The sequence below is a fragment of the Anomaloglossus baeobatrachus genome, chromosome 1, assembly GCF_048569485.1.
Source record: "Anomaloglossus baeobatrachus isolate aAnoBae1 chromosome 1, aAnoBae1.hap1, whole genome shotgun sequence".
Classification (NCBI taxonomy): Eukaryota; Metazoa; Chordata; class Amphibia; order Anura; family Aromobatidae; genus Anomaloglossus; species Anomaloglossus baeobatrachus.
The window spans coordinates 858,527,930-858,546,886 of NC_134353.1; the positions used below are offsets into that span (position 1 = coordinate 858,527,930).

Consider the following 18,957-nt stretch of genomic DNA (forward strand, 5'->3'; position numbering starts at 1 on the left):
ACATAGGTTATAGGAGGAAACCGTGAAAAAACTGGTAATTAAACCCAATTGCTAAATTGTTAGCCCAAATGATATGCAGTAAAAAAAAAAAGAGAAAAAAGTACTTTGAAAAGGTGCACAACCCCTTGATACTTTTGTTTAGATCTATTTATTAAGTTTCTTGACTTTACAAACCATTTTCCCCAATTGCATTTTTTTATGGTTAATTGTACTGATTTCAGAAATCTCTTTCACTCTGTACAAGGTATTCTGTGTTCAGTCTTCCTTTTTTGTGTCTTGTTTTTATATCATATTGCCAGTGGTTCTGTTTTGTGTTTTGACTGTACCTGAATGAAGAAGACTACATACTATCACAACTTTATTAACCAACAATCCAAACATACCATTACATATAATCCTAAAAGACACATGTCTGCATGGACTCAAAGGATATGTGCAGAAACTACATTTGATATTGGTAAACAACAGTTGAACAAGGTGTATAAATGCAAATGTTTTTATTAGAGTAAAAAAATTCAAGTTTAATGTATTTAAGTAATAAGGACTAAGTCCATAAATATGACAAAATTAGAACAAAAGGACAGTGAATACATATAAATTTTGGTTGCGGCTAAATAATGATAGACAATGGGTGTTAAGGTGGACAAAATGCTAGGATCAAACATAGATCAATGGATGAATGGTAAAACCACCTCCCCCCAAAACTATTAGACCCCAACGTACGTTTTGCTCTCTTACGGTAGTGCCATGTGAAATGACCAGCTTCCTCAGGGGCGATATGTCTCTACCACATACTACCACAACTACATTTCTTTTAAAGCTGTACTTACACTTTTGTTTCAGATTATGGCAAAAACGCTATTTCTTTAAAAACAGAAATATTAATTTAAAAAATAGTATAAGATGACACATTAGTGTTAGTTCAAATAAGCAAAAAAATAAATAAAAAATTAAAAAGGCATTTTACACCTGGGAGATTTTACACGTTTGGAACCTTGAGACTCATTGGGTCTTAGTCATAACTTTTTGCTCCAAGGGAAAAGTCTCTCTTAAAATAGAGGCTCAAACATGAGTGTCACCTATTACCCCATGCTTCCCGTAACAAATGTGGACAATTGGTATGTAAACTCATCAATACACAGACCGAGAAAATAAAAATGTTACATTGGTATTTTGACAATATTGAGTATATATGAGTATGTTTGACATTAATTATATTAAGTCAAGGAATGGTGTTAGAATAGGAGAAAGGGAGTTTAATAGATGTACATAATATTTGTTCTCGTATTGAGCCCCTTAGGAAAACACGCATCTAATTTCATGATCCTGTTGAGTAGCAGAGGAGTTGCCAGTTGCTGTCTTTCGATGGCCAACATACGTTCTCTATAGCGGGAGCTGTAAAGTAACTAGTTTCTCCCTGGTGTATTTTGATAAAATGTTTGCCAGGTGGACAAGACAGAACACAAAATAGGTCTGTTTGCGGACGACATCATTCTAGCGATAACAGACCCCACAGAGTCATTACCGGCAGCAATGCAAATAATTGATCTGTTCTCTAGAATCTCATATTATAAACTAAACACATCTAAATGTCAGGTATTAAATCTAACCCCATCCACAACGTACCCCAAAAAATTCAAGAACAAGTACCCCTTCAATTGGAATAACAATAGTATTGAGTATCTAGGTATCCGGCTAAGGGGCACTTTGCACGCTGCGACATCGCAGGCCGATGCTGCGATGCCGAGCGCGATAGTCCCCGCCCCGTCACAGCTGCGATATCCTTGTGATAACTTCCGTAGCGAACATTATCACTACGGCAGCTTCACATGGACTCACCTGTCCTGCGACCGTCGCTCTGGCCGGCGACCCGCCTCCTTATTAAGGGGGCGGGTCGTATGGCGTCACTGCAACGTCACACGGCAGGCGGCCAATAGGAGCGGAGGGGCGGAGATGAGCGGGATGTAAACATCCCGCCCACCTCCTTCCTTCCGCATATCCTACGGAAGCCGCAGTGACGCCGGTAGGAGATGTTCCTCGCTCCTGCGGCTTCACACACAGCGATGTGTGCTGCCGCAGGAATGAGGAACAACATCGGACCATCGCGTCAGCGTAATCATGGATTACGCCGACGCTGCACCGATGATACGATTACGATGCTTTTGCGCTCGTTAATCGTATCATCGAGCCTTTACACACTACGATGTCGCATGCGATGCCGGAAGTGCGTCATTTTCAATTTGAGCCCACCGACATCGCACCTGCGATGTCGTAGTGTGCAAAGCCCGCCTTACACTCTCGGCAGATAAAATGTTATCTCTAAATTATGAGTCCCTGAGGAGGAAAATCCAAGTTGACATATTAAGAATGAAGAAACACGTGCTATTGTGGATGGGCAGGATAGCATCAGTGAAGATGTTCATTCTCCCGCAGATATTGTATCTGTTCCGTAATCTCCTCATCATATTCCCAATGAAAATACTAAAAGAGATACAAGTGATCCTTTCCAAACATATTTGGCAGGGAAAACAGCCCAGAGTCCAGGCGGACACACACTACACCCCTATAAGTAAGGGAGGCCTGGGATACCCCTCAGTGGTCCGCTACTACAGAGCCGCATTATTCGAGCAGCTACGTTTCATGTGGAACAATGACGATGACCGACACTGGATAACCATTGAGAAATATCTGATTGGAGCCACCAGTGTCTCAGCCTTTTTCCATGCACACCACACTTTAATCCCTGGTAGGAATTTTAACATATCCCCAACCATAGACGCGATCCTGGAGCTATGGAAGATATTAACTAATAAATTAGGCCTTATACAAATCGCACTCCTTAAGGCCCCCATAGAGACACTGGAGCATTGTATCCCTGACCTAAAAGTTTAAAAACTGGAAACTATGCCAAATCCCATCTAGTGGGAATCTGTATGATGGAGAGGAATTAATCACCTTCTCATCATTGCGAGATAGATACAATATACCACAAAGGGACTTCTACAAATATCTGCAGATCCGACATTTCCTATATGGAAGGAAGGAGCAGATGACTGCACCGCCATCTAAGCTGTACTCTATGCTACTGACCCCCACCTCACAGATGAAAGCATTGTCTATAAGCTATGATTGTATGCTAGAGAATACCCTGCCCTCGCTAACCACATACCTACAAAAATGGGAAAGAGACTTAAACTGTACCTTCACACCGGATCAATGGCGAGCATCCTTCTTAATTATTGGAAGCCAATCTAAATGCAACCACGTAGAAAATGCAAGGAAACTATTATATAGGTGGTATCTCACCCCCATAGACTATCTAAGATGTTCCGCAATTCCCCGGACACGTGCTGTCGATGTGGAGACCCCAGCGCAGACATATTACACATATGGTGGAAATGTAGTAATGTCAGACGTCTGTGGGAAGCAATAAATCATTTAATATTTCAGATTTGTGCTGTAGGAATAACGCTATCCGCACAGCAGGCGCTGCTCGCCATCGATCTGGACTTACTCCCCTACGAGATCCGCACAGTGATTGTACATATCATTGTGGCAACAAGACTCAAAATCGCAAGTTATTGGAAAAACCCCCAATGCCCCGCATTAACCGAAGTCATCCCACTGATTAATGAGAACTGCCTATCAGAGAAGACACTCGCTTCATCTAACAATAACATAGCGCTATTCTATAAGAAATGGAACAACTGGTTATCTTTACCTTTAAATACGGTTATCAAATAAATCTACAGATGTATATATGGAGAATACGATCCGGAAATTGATGTGATATCACCATTCCCCCATCCACTTCTCCCCCTCCCCCTCCTCTCCCTTGTTTATTTTCCTTTCTAATAGCCATATTATTGTGATTTTTGTTGATAATGTGATGACAATATGATGTATGATGTAACATCTGACATTAATTACTAATAAAAAGTTATGGTTTAAAAAAAAAAGATAAAATGTTTGTTCTTCTAGTAAATTTGTTGGAGATATCGCATAGATTTTCAGTGATATGATGGCGTAGGGTGCGGGCTGTGCAGCCTATATATTGTTTAAACCAATGTTGGCAAATAAATAATATAAACTACGGTATATGGGTAGTGCTACAGCTATTAAAATAATTTATGGGGGAAAGTTTCATTTTGAATGTATGGACAACAGATTTTGAATTTTTGGGTATAAGGACTAGAGAGGAGCGATCCTGACATTCGGTGTTCATACTGAACACAGACTTTACAAAAAAAACAAACAAACAACAGAGTTTGGGTGCTATATGTATGCAAACCACTCACACTCGGTGATTGGCACTGAGTGAGCAGCTTGAAGTTTGAATGGCTCACACTAGGGTTAACAACAGCGTTATCGGATGTAGTGTGCACTCAAAAAAATAAAAGAAAAAACCCTGCACACCCTCCCCAGAAGTGCTCTGTTTATGGCTGGCTGTATGTGAGTGGAGACCCGAACTGCCCAATTAGTGACTTCGATTGGGATTCAGGTCAAGTTTGGGTCCAGAACAGAACTTTAAAGTCTGGCTGAACCCACCAAACCGGACTTCGACAAGTCCACTCATCTCTAGTAGTGACATAAGTTACATTTTATTTTACCGTACTGCTTTCATTCTTGAGTAGAGCAACTATTTTTATGAGAATAAACATCTGAGAGAAAACGACTGCTAGATACAAAGGCACTGTTCGATTAAAGCAATTTCACCAAAGTTCTGGCATAAAGTTCTTGAAAAGTTTCAATATTTTAGCACTGGTCTTGATGAATCGGGGCCTAAGTTACCAACAATTAAAACACTATACGCTACAAAGTTGCAACCTGTTTCCAATAGTTGTTCAAGATTTTTCTCTGTTCAGTGATATTTTTTATGGCTGAACTATTATGACTATAATTTGCATTATACCTAGTGGAGAAGGTATAAATTATCTACGGTCCTAGTGGTGCAAGTGTGCTCAGCTGGAGGTAGTCATATATAAATTGTCATATATAAATATATATAAATAATCCGTGTTATTCGTACTGGTAGGTTGCAAGTACTATGCCTGGGATGGTAACTATTGGCATGTGGTATAGCATTACCGGAGTTCGTTTTCCTGAATAATTTACATGTTACTGAATTACAGGTAACACCACCAGTCAGGTAAATGTCCAAGATATTGTTATACACATGATGAAATATAAAGGACAGATAGAACTGATTAGAATTAATGAATTAATGTAAACCATAAATGCTGCATTGACTTTAAAAGATTGTGCCAGAGCATAAGAATATCATCTATGTAGCATCCATACCAGTGAATATGAGAAGCATAAGGATTATCAAAACCAAAAATAAAAGTCTCTTCCCACCAGTTAACACATATATTGGCTAAAGACGGTGAGAAAAGTTATTTTTCACAAGAAAACGAAATGCACAAGAAGAAACGCCTCCATCCAATTTCACTGACCTACAGCTATTTTGCAAAGAATGGGCAAAAATTTCAGTTTTTAGATGTGCAAAGCTGGTGGAGATACAACCTAAAAAAAATATTCCAGCAGTAATTGCAGAGAAAGATGGTCTTCCAGAGTATTGACTCAGGGGATTGAATACAATTGTATGTCACAATTTTTAGATTGATAGTTTTAAAATATTTAGAAAACCACAAATAATTTCCTTTATACTTCACAAATACCTGATACTTAGTGTTGGTATATCACATAAAATTCCAATAAAATACATTTAAGTTTGTGAGTTTAACATATAAAAAGTAGAAAAGTGAATATTTTTTCAAAGCACTGTATATGTTTGCTGTTTTTATGTGTTCTGGGGGCCTTTTCATCAAAGTATGTAATTTCGAATCAACCTAGGACTATAGAGTTGCAGAGAGATTTAATGCCGGCCACAAATGGTTGTAACAATGGAAGAAGTATTCCTTAGTAGTTTTGGGAAGTGCATAAAAGGTTGCAGTATAGAAAGGAAGCTCTGGATTCATAAATTCACCTTGGGGTAAGGATTCGCAATGAGCCCAGAATTCAGTAAAGCTAACATTACACTTCATATATGGTACGGGGTCTTCTTTGAGTATCTTGTATGTGGAACGGTCTGATAACATCCCATATATTTGTTTAACATAAAGACCAATAGCAAAACCCACTACTTGATGACCCCTTTTGAGAATCTTCAATATCTTTATTGCTTTATAACTGTTGTTAGGGAATTGTTTTTCAGAGTTGATTAAATCGTAATGGCGTATTGTAGGCGACTTGTACAACTTTGAGGATTCTGTTTGATTTTTGGAAAATCATCCTTGAAGGTATTCTGGACTGTATGGGATACAAGTCTGGATTAAGAACTCTACGGGGTCTCAACATTAGCGGCAATGGAAAATAGGTTGAGACTTGTAGACGACGTCATAGGTAAAGACTGTAAATTAAATGTTCATTGAATGTTCGATCACAAAATTTGTTTGTGGTGGTGTTATTAATTTATTGCAATATTGTTATGGGTACTCGGTTCAGTTGTCAATCTAAATAATTTTTAGCTGTAAGATGTAAAATAAATCTGTTTACATCCATTAAAGTGATGTATACATCAAATTTATTGAATGAAGCAAATTTTGAAAGACCAATATTTGCTCAGTTAATAGGACAGCAGCAGATAATTTGAGTAAGGTATATTCTACGGCAGCAAAAAAATGCATTCACTTTTCTTCTGTCGGACACGGTATTAATTTTTGTGTTTTCTCCCTCCGCTTCTTGTGAAGCTTTGTTGAACCGTTTTGAGTAAAATTATTTTTGCTACATTTTTTTTTTCCTTTTGTAAAATTAATAACTTTTTTTTTTTTTTAACATATTCTTACAACAGATGCTGGGTCTTCTGCTGCTTCTTGGATACATTCTGATGCTTTCTACTGGACCAACTCTCCTGCATGACTCCTGTGCACCTGCTGAATTTGTGATAGCGCTTGTTGTTTTTTTTTTCGTTTTGAGTGTTTACATGTAGTTGCTGGCATAGTTTTTGTTATGCAACTCTCTGCCATGCAATTACCAGGTCTGGCATCTGAGCTCTTACAATGAACTTCTCTTATGAGAAGATAACACAAATCTGTAAAGTTAGCAGCACAATGTGCATCAGTGTTGCTGGAGATGTACCGTAGATTTGGCTATATGCATTTCAAAGGGGGAAACATGTAGCATAAATTTATATTTTGCACATTTAAATCCATATGTGGCTTTTTCCAGTAGAATGTGGATGAAATTTTGTAAGTAATTCTGATGTTGTCCAACATACAGTGTGTCCTCCCATATCCTGTCCACCGCCATTAACTTGAGAACGGCAGCAGCTATAGGCATAGAAGTGGTGTCTAGGTATAGTAAAGTATCCATGCACTACGCAATGAAACCACCTATAGCGCCACCTGGTGGAAAACAACGGAGTTAGCATTTTTAACTCACAAACGGAACGAGATAGAGGAAAAAAGTGAATTACAATGTTGTAGGGCATCATCAATTCAATACAAATCGACACCTTGCACACAGAAATGCTTTGATTAGAACGTGTAAAACTCACAAGGCTGCGGACGTGAAGCGATGCCTCATGGAGACCTTCCTGGAAGTCATTGGGCATGGTGGCTGCGTGGAGTGGCCTCCACGCTCACCTGACCTGACCCCATTGGACTTCTTTCTGTGAGGTCACATCAAAAAGCAGGTGTATGCGACCCCTCCACCAACATTGCATGACCTACAACGACGTATTACAGATGCTTGTGCAAACGTGTCACCTACCATATTGTACAACATGTAGCAAGATACAGTATACTGTCCAGATGTGCATTATCAAGTTAATGGCGGTGGACAGGATATGGGTGGACACACTGTATATTCTTTTTTCATCAGTCAAGAAGTAGGTGCCGCTGTAAGATCCCCAGTGTTGGTGATCAATGTGCTTAGATCAGTTGAATGATTGGTTGAGTTCGTGGTCAACTTGAGTAACTTAAGATGCTCTGGATCAAAACCCAAACATTTTAGGAGGATAAAAATAAATAGTTTAGGTCAGTATCAAAAATAAAAGAAAGTTTATCTCAAACAGTTTTCCTCCTATTACATTCAAGCCGAGCGTCTCTGAACCGTACTGTGATGACTATAAAACCACCAAGTAGTGTCTTACAACTTGTAAAGAACCTGCCGGGCAGTTCTAGAGAGATCAGTTCTATCTAATAAAGTTGTGAGGATGTGCAATGTGGATTCATACGGTAAAATAGCAATGGTTGAAGTGTTCTTATATTAACAGTTTTCAGCTAAAACACATGGTCATAAACAAGCGCTTCATATGATGGTGTCTCCACCAATTATGTAAGGCTCGAAGAATGTCTAGATAACCAATTAATTCATATACAATCTACAGTTACATTATCTAATATATAGAATACACTATATTATACACACAAAGGCTAAAAGATCATGATAAAACCTTTTTTTGAGTAGATCATCCAATTATTCAGTATGGACACAGGATTGTTGATCAAATTTTTCTAGCAACCTCATGTATCGCTTCATAAATCTGGTCATGAAGGGATAGATGAGTGGGGTGTATCGCTGGCCAATGTGGTAGATTAGCCATTTAGTAAAAAAAAAAAAAATGTTTTGGGACAAATTTACACATCCGTTTGTTACAGAGTACAGACCATTACGGGTCTCCAAACTAAAACTTGACATCCTCAAATATGCATATAAGCCTTTGAGTTAAGAGTCGGGAGATCGGAAGATGGTCTGGCCCGTGGCACATGGGTGCGAATGTAGACTTAAAGGGGACCTGTCAGCAGGTTTTCCATTTATAAGCTGCTGCTACCACCTTACACACATCTTAATGGCACGCTAATATAACATCTTTTTATCCCTACAGTAAAGCAGAATAGCCTTGAAAAATAGTTTTATAAAGGTCCTGGGGGAAATGCTAATCAGTGCACAGTGGCTCAATAGGTATATTTTGATCACACTTGCCTTCGACCTCACCCCATTGTAGATTGTAAGCCTTTCCGAGCAGGGTTTTCATTACTTTTGCTTTAATTAATGTATTTTCTATAACTATTATTTACGACTGTTTGTATATGAACCACTGAATAGTGAAGCGCTGCGGAATATGTTGGCGCTAAATAAAGAGTATTATCATCATTTCTCTGACTTGGATGACATCTTCATACCATCTTACCATTTGTAGTAGACAACTTAAATTGAAGGTGGAAGGGCGGCGGTGGCGGACAAAGAAGTGGTACAGAATGCGGTCTTAAGGCACCAACCTGACCACTAGGCACAGAATTGCATGCATTGCAAGAGCTGCAGAAGTATTTTTCAGAGCTATGCCACAGTACTGAGAGGACTTAGAAGGCTTGTAGGAATCCGCATTAACTTATCTATATACTGATCATCTCCGGAAGTCTTCCCAAACTCCAGTCCTCCCTCAAGGCCCACCAACAGTACATGTTTTCAGGATATCTTTAGTATTGCACAGGTGATGATTTCAATACCTGCACATTGCTAAGAAAATCCTGAAAACATGTACTGTTCGTGGCCGTGAAGATCTATCACTAATCGATTAAGTAAACATTGATTATTGTGTGACATTGATGCATTTCAAAGGGGTGGGATATATTAAGCAGCAAGTGAGCATTCAGTTCTTGAGGTTCATGTAATAGAAGCAGGGGAAAAAAAAAAGGCAAGAATAGGATTCTGAATGACTATGTCTAGGGCCAAAATTGGATGGCTAGAGGCCAATGATACAGATCTTTAAAATGGCGGGACTTTTGCGGGTATTTGCAGTGGTTAGTACCTACCAAAAAGGGGCCATGTGTTTTTCAAGCTCATTGCTGCATGTGAAGGCAATCCTGTCTGGTCCAATACTACTGAAGAGCTAATTGCTACAAGAGTTGATGCTGGATATCATAAAAAGGGAACCTAAAAAGTTGTGACAGTTTAGTTTTACATATGAGTAACCCATCTATACTCATGGGCTTAGTGAATCTTGCATTCAGTTGCAGGATGTGAAGGTGTGGTGCTGATAAACAATTGGTGCTGATATGATACAGACATATCAGAACATACAGCGTTGTATTGTATTGTAGTTTGGACTGTTCAGAGCCCACGTTGACCCATCCACTGCCAAAAGTGAGGCCATTTGAGCATCCTACCAAGTACATGGAGGAATGGTAGAAGTTAGCCTGGTCTGAGAAATAACATTTTCCTTTACATCATGAGGACAGCTTGGTGTGTGCATAAACTACCTGGAGGTTGGTACTACTCTAACCAAAGCTGGAAACCATGGGTCCTTGCATTTATGTGGATGTTACTTTTATAAGTAGCACAGACCAAAACATTGTTGCAGACCAAGTTATACCTATTCATGGCTACAGAATGGGGATAACTTGGTCTGCAACAATGTCTTGGTCTGCAACAATAGTATGAAAAAGACACTTCTGGCACTCAGATTGCTGAACAAAAGCTGTGATTTTTTTTTTTTTTTATTTTGAAATCCTTACAAAGTGAACAGAGCACAGATTTTTCGGTCCCAATACCTCGGACCTTCATCAATGTGCATGCCTGATTTCACTTATGGCTTAGGGTCCTGTTACACATAGCGTTGTACCAGCGATCCCACCAGCGATCCAACCTGGCAGGGATCGCTGGAACGTTGCTACATGGTCGCTGTTGAGCTGTCAATCAGGCAGATCTCCACAGCGACCAGCCATCAGCGACCCGTGTAATGACTGCTCCCTGCACACTCAGAACCGGCACACGTTGGTCTCCCGCCGTCAAACACACCGTTGCGTGCTGTACAGCAGGAGAGCAATGAGCAAAAAATGGTCCTGATCGTTGTGTCACGATCAGCAACCTCGCAGCAGGGGCCCGCTCGCTGCTGCTTGTCACACACAGCGATATCGCTGGCAAGGTCGCTGATACATCACAAAACCTGTGATGTTTCAGCGATCTTGCTAGCGATCTCGCCATGTGTGACGGGGGCTTTCGTTTCAGAATGCTGATAAGGAGACTGTGGTGTCCACTGCTGTGTCAGGTCATTGGTCTGCAAAAATGACTTGGTTTTATTTTTTTGCTCTTAAAAGGAACCAGTGAAGTCCCATATGCCTTGTAACCTACAAACAGGGTGATGTGTGGCCTAAAACCCCCTTCCTACCCATCCCCGTGTTATAATATTGTGTAAAATGAATTTAGAAAAAAAAAGTTTTATAACTTACGTGTTCCCTATGTAAATGAGCAGAGGGACTAGTCCCCAGGGGTGTCGCATCGCCCTGTCTACTTTGCCCTCTTTCCATGGTATCACGCCCCTGTGGGCGTGATACCATGGATTTACATGAACGACGTCACCGTCAGCTCCTGGAATCCCGTGCTCTGCGCATGGTCGGAAGCACAGGAGCCTTCAGATCATGTGCAGTGCGCTTGTGAAGCCGACAAGCAGACACCTGGCTAAGAAGGCTGCACGAATGAGAAGTGCGCACGCGTGGGATCTCCAGGAGCTGACGGTGATGTCGCTCATTTAAATCCATGGCATCATGCCCACAGGGGCGTGATACCACAAAAAGAAGGCAGAGTAGACGGGGTGAAGCGCCGCCCAAGGGACTAGTCCCTCTGCTCATTTACATAGGGAACACTAAGGTATAAAACTTTTTTTTATAAATTTATTTTACACAATATTACAACACAGGGATGGGTCAGAAGGGGTTTCTAGGCCACACATCACCATGCTTGTAGGTTAGAACGCATAAGCGACCTGAAAGGTTCCCTTTAAGAGCAAAAGCAATAAAATAAAAACAAACCACACTGTCCACACTAACAAGCCCCTGAACATCACACAGTAAAACTCTCACTCCGTTTGAGGTTTTGCAGCATTTTTATTCATATGTCGACTCGTTCAGAAGTTGTCGCGTTCAGTAACATTTATTCAAGAATATGAAATTGAAAATAGGAATGATCGTAATCGTATAAAACCGTTGGCAATTGACTCAATTTTCTATTTTACCAAATATGTCAGAATATCAATGGACCAGTTTTGCCTGCTTTGGTGACATGGATATCTCAAGTGGCACACTGCGGAAATGTCTTACCCAGACCCAAGGTGCTTTGAAGTCTTATTTAAAAAAACAAAAAGATAGCAAATGGCAGAGATAAGTGACAGAAAAATGTATGGTCTTTGGTTAGCAAGCTCTGCTATCACAAGGGCTTGCATACATGATAGATACTAGCATTCTGAAGCAGGAGACAAGATTGTCCAGAGTGTATTCTTCCCACTACTGCCAGATGGAAGGGCTATTATTATAAATGAAAGGCAGCAGTAGTGGATGCCAGGCACTTGTTTTGTGCCAGATTCTGAAGTCCAGATGTAAGCTGGCTACCCCTGGGACAGGACAGGCTTCAGCTCCCGCAGCAGAACGGAGCCAATCACTGTCTTCTCCGTGTTTATGATGAGCTGAGCTGTGGAGCCTTCCTTCAGCTCCACTGTGACCAGCATCAATGACCCACTGTGCACAGTCTTTGCTGCAAATCTGCAAAACGAAAAAGGGGAGAAAAACAGAGGCTCGTAAATACACACATCTTAGCCTTTGTACATAGTATACATTGCTACCATTCGGTTATCATGCAGCCATTTTTACATATTAAGCTAAATTTAGGCCAAATGTAATTTTAATTTATTTAGGGTTTTTTTTTTTTTTAACCTTTGCCCCATTTCCCAAACTAAAAAAAAAAAATTTTAAAAATTAAATATAGTAATGCATTAAAAATAATAACGAAATGGATTACAATTTGTGCCAACGGAAAATTCCAAAACACGTAAATCCCCCTAATTACACGTAATTAGAAGCAAAACTGTCCCTTTGTGCTCGTCAATTGACTGAAAAGCCATCGTAGATACAAAGGACTTCTGTGAATCCTGCTAATTCATTCCAGTAGGACAGCAAGTGATGGGCAAGAATAGAGGATGGATGGTATACGGCTCACGAAAAGCAAAAGCCCCTGCTAACTGGAGGACAATGATGTTGCTGCACATGGTCTTTTGAAAACACTAACAAGTACAGGAGCAGGGCTGTGACCCGCTCTGACCCCGACTCTGGATGTCTTTCCCCTCTTCCCTTTCTGAATGACACGTGTCTCAATCGGAGCCATCTGCCTCAATTTGTGAAACATCTCCAGCCACAATAGCCCGCAGTTAGCCCTGACAACGGCTGACAATACAAAAATAATAAAACTGCTCCACTGACAGCACGACTCGGGCTACACAATGGCAAACCAACTGGTCAGTGTCTCCCGCCTGACAATTAGCGCGGCGCACACTGTGGTCTGCGGGGATCGGTTTAATTACCATCAACATAAAAGGAGAGAGTTTATCAAAGATACTCGGGAAAAAAAAAAAACTTCACACCAGACTTAATTAAAATATTAGCCACTTAAGCAGGAAACAGATTCTCCTTAAATGAAAAGTAATTTCTTCTTTATTTATTTATTTTTTTTATCACATAAAAACCTCTTAACGCATTATACTAGTTAGAGAAGCATAACGTGTCATTTCAGTCTTGTTAACCAGTTTATATGTAATTAGAGCTTATTTATCAACATCAATATTTATTCCCTTCTCAAATCTGACGTCGCCAGAGTTTTTAGTTTTACTGGATAACTGGCGCATTGCACAAAAAACAAAAATAACTAAAAATTAATGCAAAAAAACCCATAATATATTGCATTAATTTATAACTTATCTTTTTAGGGGGTCATGCTCTTTTATTGCAAATCTTTACTGGAAATTTTAGCTTTTTTTTTATCAATTTATATAAGATTAGTAAATTTCAAATTTGGAGCTGCAAAAATTTTGTCACTGAGGGCATTTTGGTAAAGATAAAAAAAAAAAAAGGCAAAAATTATGCGCCGTTTGCTTACAAGTCGCAGCACTATTCATCACAGTATTATGTTCTAAGTAAGCGCCGCTGACGTCTGCCGAGAATGCTGACAAGACAGGAAAGAAGAAACTTCTATCTATTGTTTGGAGAATTTTGTGGTGTTTTGGATGGACTCCCAAGCATAAATTAAACATGTGTTGTTAGAGGGTCTAAATCATTCGCGTATGTGTTGTCTCTCTGGAGAGAGTGAATATATTCTCCCTGTGTTGTGACAGCATTAATCACAATTAGTTCTCTGGTTGAAGATCACAAACCCACAATATCAGTGGAATGTTATTATCTCTGTATATTAAATGCTTCCCAAGTTTCTTTTATTTTCTGGAAAGGACATTTCAACTGCAAGAGTTTTTATTTGAAAAGCAAACTTTGCAAAAAGAAAAATTCTGATTGGTTAAGACTTTAATTTTATTTTTCGGATTTTCTTTTGCTCCACTAGGCATAGGAATAGTCAGATATACAGTTTTCAATGTCATACATGTTAAATACCTATATAATCAGACATGTAAAAAACAATATACGTAAATGCATTATATATATTACATTACATTATGTATATACTGTGCATACATATATATATATATATATATATACACACACACACACATATATACACACACATATATATATATATATATATATATATATATATATATATATATATATTACACACACATACATATATGTATTTATTACACACACACACAATCTATACCCACATATACACACTATCTATAAACTAACACATATATATCATACACACACATCTGTACACATATATCCATACACGCATATATACATTATATCTATACACACGCTATTATACAAATACACGTACGTAATATATTCAGTATATCTATCATATATATATATATACACACACACACACACAATACACATATAAACACACATTTTATATATATATATATATATATATATATATATATATATATATATATATACCGTGTGCCATATACATGAGAGAGCGAGAGATTTCATACCCATGTCTAACTATCTATCTACACACAAATACATACCATATTATATATTTTTTTAAGTTTAGGTCTAGTGTCTTTTCCATTTTTCCCCTTTTGTGTAGATGCCAGAAGCTATGACAATAAGCTACATTATGAAGACTTTGTTTTTGTAGATGAAGCCTCCAATTACAGATTGCTGGAGCAGACAGAATCCTATTAGCAGGAAAGACGATGAGCAAAGTAATGCCCTGCTCTGGCAGTATAAAAATAATTAGCCAAAAGTTATCAAACATAGTAGAAACCATACATCAGCAATAATCATCACTGTACTAAAAGCATAAAGTAGCAAAACAATGATCGGGGTAAAATGGATTACATAACAAATCAGTGTAGTATAAAAATAAAATGAGAGATGGTGAGTAGCTCAGTACAAAACAAAAAAATAAAAACTAAAGTAGAAACAAATTTAATTTGGTAATATGAAGTTATTACTTTTTTTATTTTAGAAATTAATTTCTATTTTGAATTTGAAATAAACATTCCTCATCATGTGTCATTTATTTTTTTAAATTACTTTTGTACATATCTGAACAAATGAAAATGTAATTTACAGAAATGGGTAAATTAATAAAAATGCCATGATGGACCGAACACTGTTTATAGCAGTTCATAGTTAAAGTCGGGAAAATCCTCCCTGAGCTAGAAGGCTTGTACTCATTTCTAGGAAATCTGTTTGTATCAATGTATTGTAAAGTGTCCGATGCTGATGTTATAGCGGTGCTGACCCCTACTGTGAGGAAAGAGAACTTGGTTACTTATTCTACAGCCAAAATACAAGCAATGGCCGTCACCTACATGGCTGCAGACAGATTGTAATTTATCCAATATGGATCATGCAATATAGGCACTAGAGGAATGCTACTCTGTACACTATAGTTACCACTCAGATTTCACTAAAAATCTGTGAATATTGCTCTACTTGATAAACTAAAGAGACTTGTGGGCAAAGTGGGGAATAAATGGACGAACTTTGATTGCTAAACTAAAACAGTGTAAGTAACGAGATAGCGCCAGGTCACTGTGTTCTGCCGAGTTTGTGATGCTCATTGAAAGCTGCCCAATAGTACCAATATCTGGCTTTGCAACCACTTGGTACAAATCCAATAATCAAAAGCACTAACTAGCCCTAAATCGGTAATCCATTGAGTCGAATATGTTGCTCGATCAATTGACTGTTTTACCAGGTGTAAAAAGGTGGCAACCAGCTCATCTGTCCAGGATGAGTGCAAAAGATTCAAAATCCACAGCCAGAGCAATCCAGAAAACAGCAGATCCGGCACGTCAATTAAAACTTTAAAAATTTTCATCCAATAACCCAAATTATAGGATGGCATGCTCAAAGACAGAGGAAGGTCCCATTGGAAACCTAATAATCCCGGTTGACGCGTTTCGAAACATGTCAACCAAGATTAATATGTTCTCCAATGGGACCTTCCTCTGTCTTTGAACATGCCATCCTATAATGAGGTGTTATTGGTCAAAAATAAAGATTTACTGTTTTAATAGAAGTGCTAGAGCTGCTTATTTCACCAGGTGCTCTGCCATAAAAGTTCCTTTCGGCCTAGTTTCCAAATGGATAAATGGTTGGACATTGGCCACAGTTGGCTGATGATTCCAAATCCAATGATCGTGGCAGGTCATGAAGTGACATGACACTTTAGAAGATTTACTGATATTTCATCCTTGCAATCAGTGTAAAGGATCCCACTTATATTAGGGTCCCGTCACACGTAGCGACGCACCAACGATCCCACCAGCAATCCGACCTAGCAGGGATCGCTGGTGCATCGCTACATGGTCGCTGGTGAGCTGTCAATCAGGCAGATCTCACCAGTGACTTGTGTAACAATGCTGCGCTTGGTAACCAGGGTAAATATCGGGTAACTAAGCAAAGCGCTTTGCTTGGTTACCCGATATTTACCCTGGTTACCAGCGTACACCACTTACAGGCTGCCAGCGTTGGCTCCCTGTATACGTAGCTAGGGTACACATTGGGTTACTAAGCAAAGCGCTTTGCTTAGTTACCCGATATTTACCTTGGTTACCAATGTACGCTGCTTACACAGAGTCAGTGATCGTTGGTCTCCCGCAGTCAAACACGCCGATGCATGTTGCACAGTGGGAGACCAACTAGCAAAAAAAGGGGACCACTCGCTGCTGCTTGTCCCATACAGCGACATCGCTGACGAGGTCGCTGATATGTCACAAAATGTGAGACGTTTCAGCGATGTCGCTAGCGATATCACTGTGTGTGACGGGGGCTTTAGAGCGCTGTAGCTTTCCTGACTCGCTCTACAGGAATGCGTTGTTCAGCTGAGCGATCCTGTTTTCTCTATGAGAGAGCTGCTGCCAGACTCCTCTGGCAGAATCTTATCTTGGAGAACAAAAGGATCAGCTATTGGAAATCCGATTGAGAAGAATCCACTCTCTTCCAACTTCATCTTTTCAAATCGAACATAAACTACTGGGAGAGACAGCCAAGTAGAAGAAAAATCTGAAACTTGGATCAGAGAGCAAATTAACTATAGGGACTGATTGCACACTGAAACTTAGTGTAATTTTAACTTGAAACTAATCACCAACATAAGTAACAATGCATTGTGCCAAATGGGGTCTACTGGATCTAGTGCAAAAAGTTGGCCTTTTGTTGCTGTTGATTTGGAAAAGAGTCAGGGAAGGGGGTAGACACAACTAGGTCAATGAGCCAAAACATTCAGCTACGTGAAAGAACGAAACACCTTAAAGTAATGTACAGAATGTGTTTAATTGCAAGAAAATATTTTTTAAGTAAAAAAACTTAAAAAAATGTTTTGTTGGAAATCCTTTATACTAAGAAAAAGTAAATATACAATACTGTGCAAAAGTTTTAGGCAGTGAGAAAATGTAACGTAAAAACGCTTTAAAAAAATAAAAATGTTAAGTTTAATTTTGACTATTCACAAAATGCAAGTAAATCAACATTGAAAGTACCCACCCATAATAACAAAATGTACAAAACAGGTGATAATGATCATCATTTTCATTTGTAGATAGAAACAGTCATTAACTGAAAAATAGGAAGTCATTCACGAGGCTTAAAGATAACCTTTCACTAAATGTTTCAAGTTGACATGGAGAAACAATGGCTGCAGAGCAGAAACATTTTTAGCCATCAAATTCTTTGTCAGCTAATCTTTTAAATTATTAAGTCCAAGTGGCTGCAAACAGAGTTTTCACTGAGTGTGTGTACTTCCTAGTGTGCTCCCTGGTTTACATTCTTGGTGTCTTCCTGGTATGCTTTCTTGGTGTCTTCCTGGTATGCTTTCTTGGTGTACTTCCTGGTGTACGTTCTTGGTGTCTTCCTGGTATGCTTTCCTGGTGTACTTTCTCGGTGTGCTTCCTGGTGTGCTTTCTCCTGCATCATGTTAACTTCCCTTCGAAATCAAAAGATGTCCAGCAGGGCCATCTGCCCAGAACTGACAGCAAAGAGTGGGAATCAGCTACACTCATCTATTGTTTGGAGAAGTCTGGCCAGAAGTGGTCTTCATGGAAGAATTGTGGTCAAAAACAATACTTTCGACATTGAAATAATTCACTCAACTCCACATCAAAATATAGAACTGGTGTGGAGAAGAATGGCAGCAGGTGCTCTGGATTGAGGAGTCAAAATGTGAGATCTGCTTGTAACAGAAGTCCATTTGTTTGTCGAATGGCGGGAAAATGGTAGAACAAGGAGTGTTTGCAGGAAACAGTGAAGTTTGGAAGAGGTGTCTTGCCTATGGGGTTGAATTTTAGCAAATGGAGTTTGAAATTTGGTCAAAATTACTGGTGTCCTCAATGCTGAGAAATACAGGCAGATACTTATTAACTATCAAGCAATACCACCAGGGAGGCATCTGCACAACAACCCTAAACATACAGCCAAAAACTATCTTAATTGAAAAGAAGAACAAGGTGTGCTGGAATTGATGACTTGGCCCTTATCTCAACTAGAGATG

General features: G+C 39.1%; 1 protein-coding gene across 2 annotated transcripts in view; it reads right to left on the reverse strand.

The window, feature by feature from the left end:
• Window positions 1-11,868: 11,868 nt before the first annotated feature.
• AP3B1 (adaptor related protein complex 3 subunit beta 1) overlaps window positions 11,869-18,957 on the reverse strand; it is a 350,885-nt gene continuing 343,796 nt past the window's right edge. For both annotated transcript variants that reach the window (XM_075325641.1, XM_075325633.1), the window contains exon 27: window positions 11,869-12,539. In XM_075325641.1, the coding sequence (XP_075181756.1) occupies window positions 12,386-12,539 (154 nt within the window). In that variant the 3' untranslated portion in view covers window positions 11,869-12,385. The remainder of the gene's footprint in view (window positions 12,540-18,957) is intronic.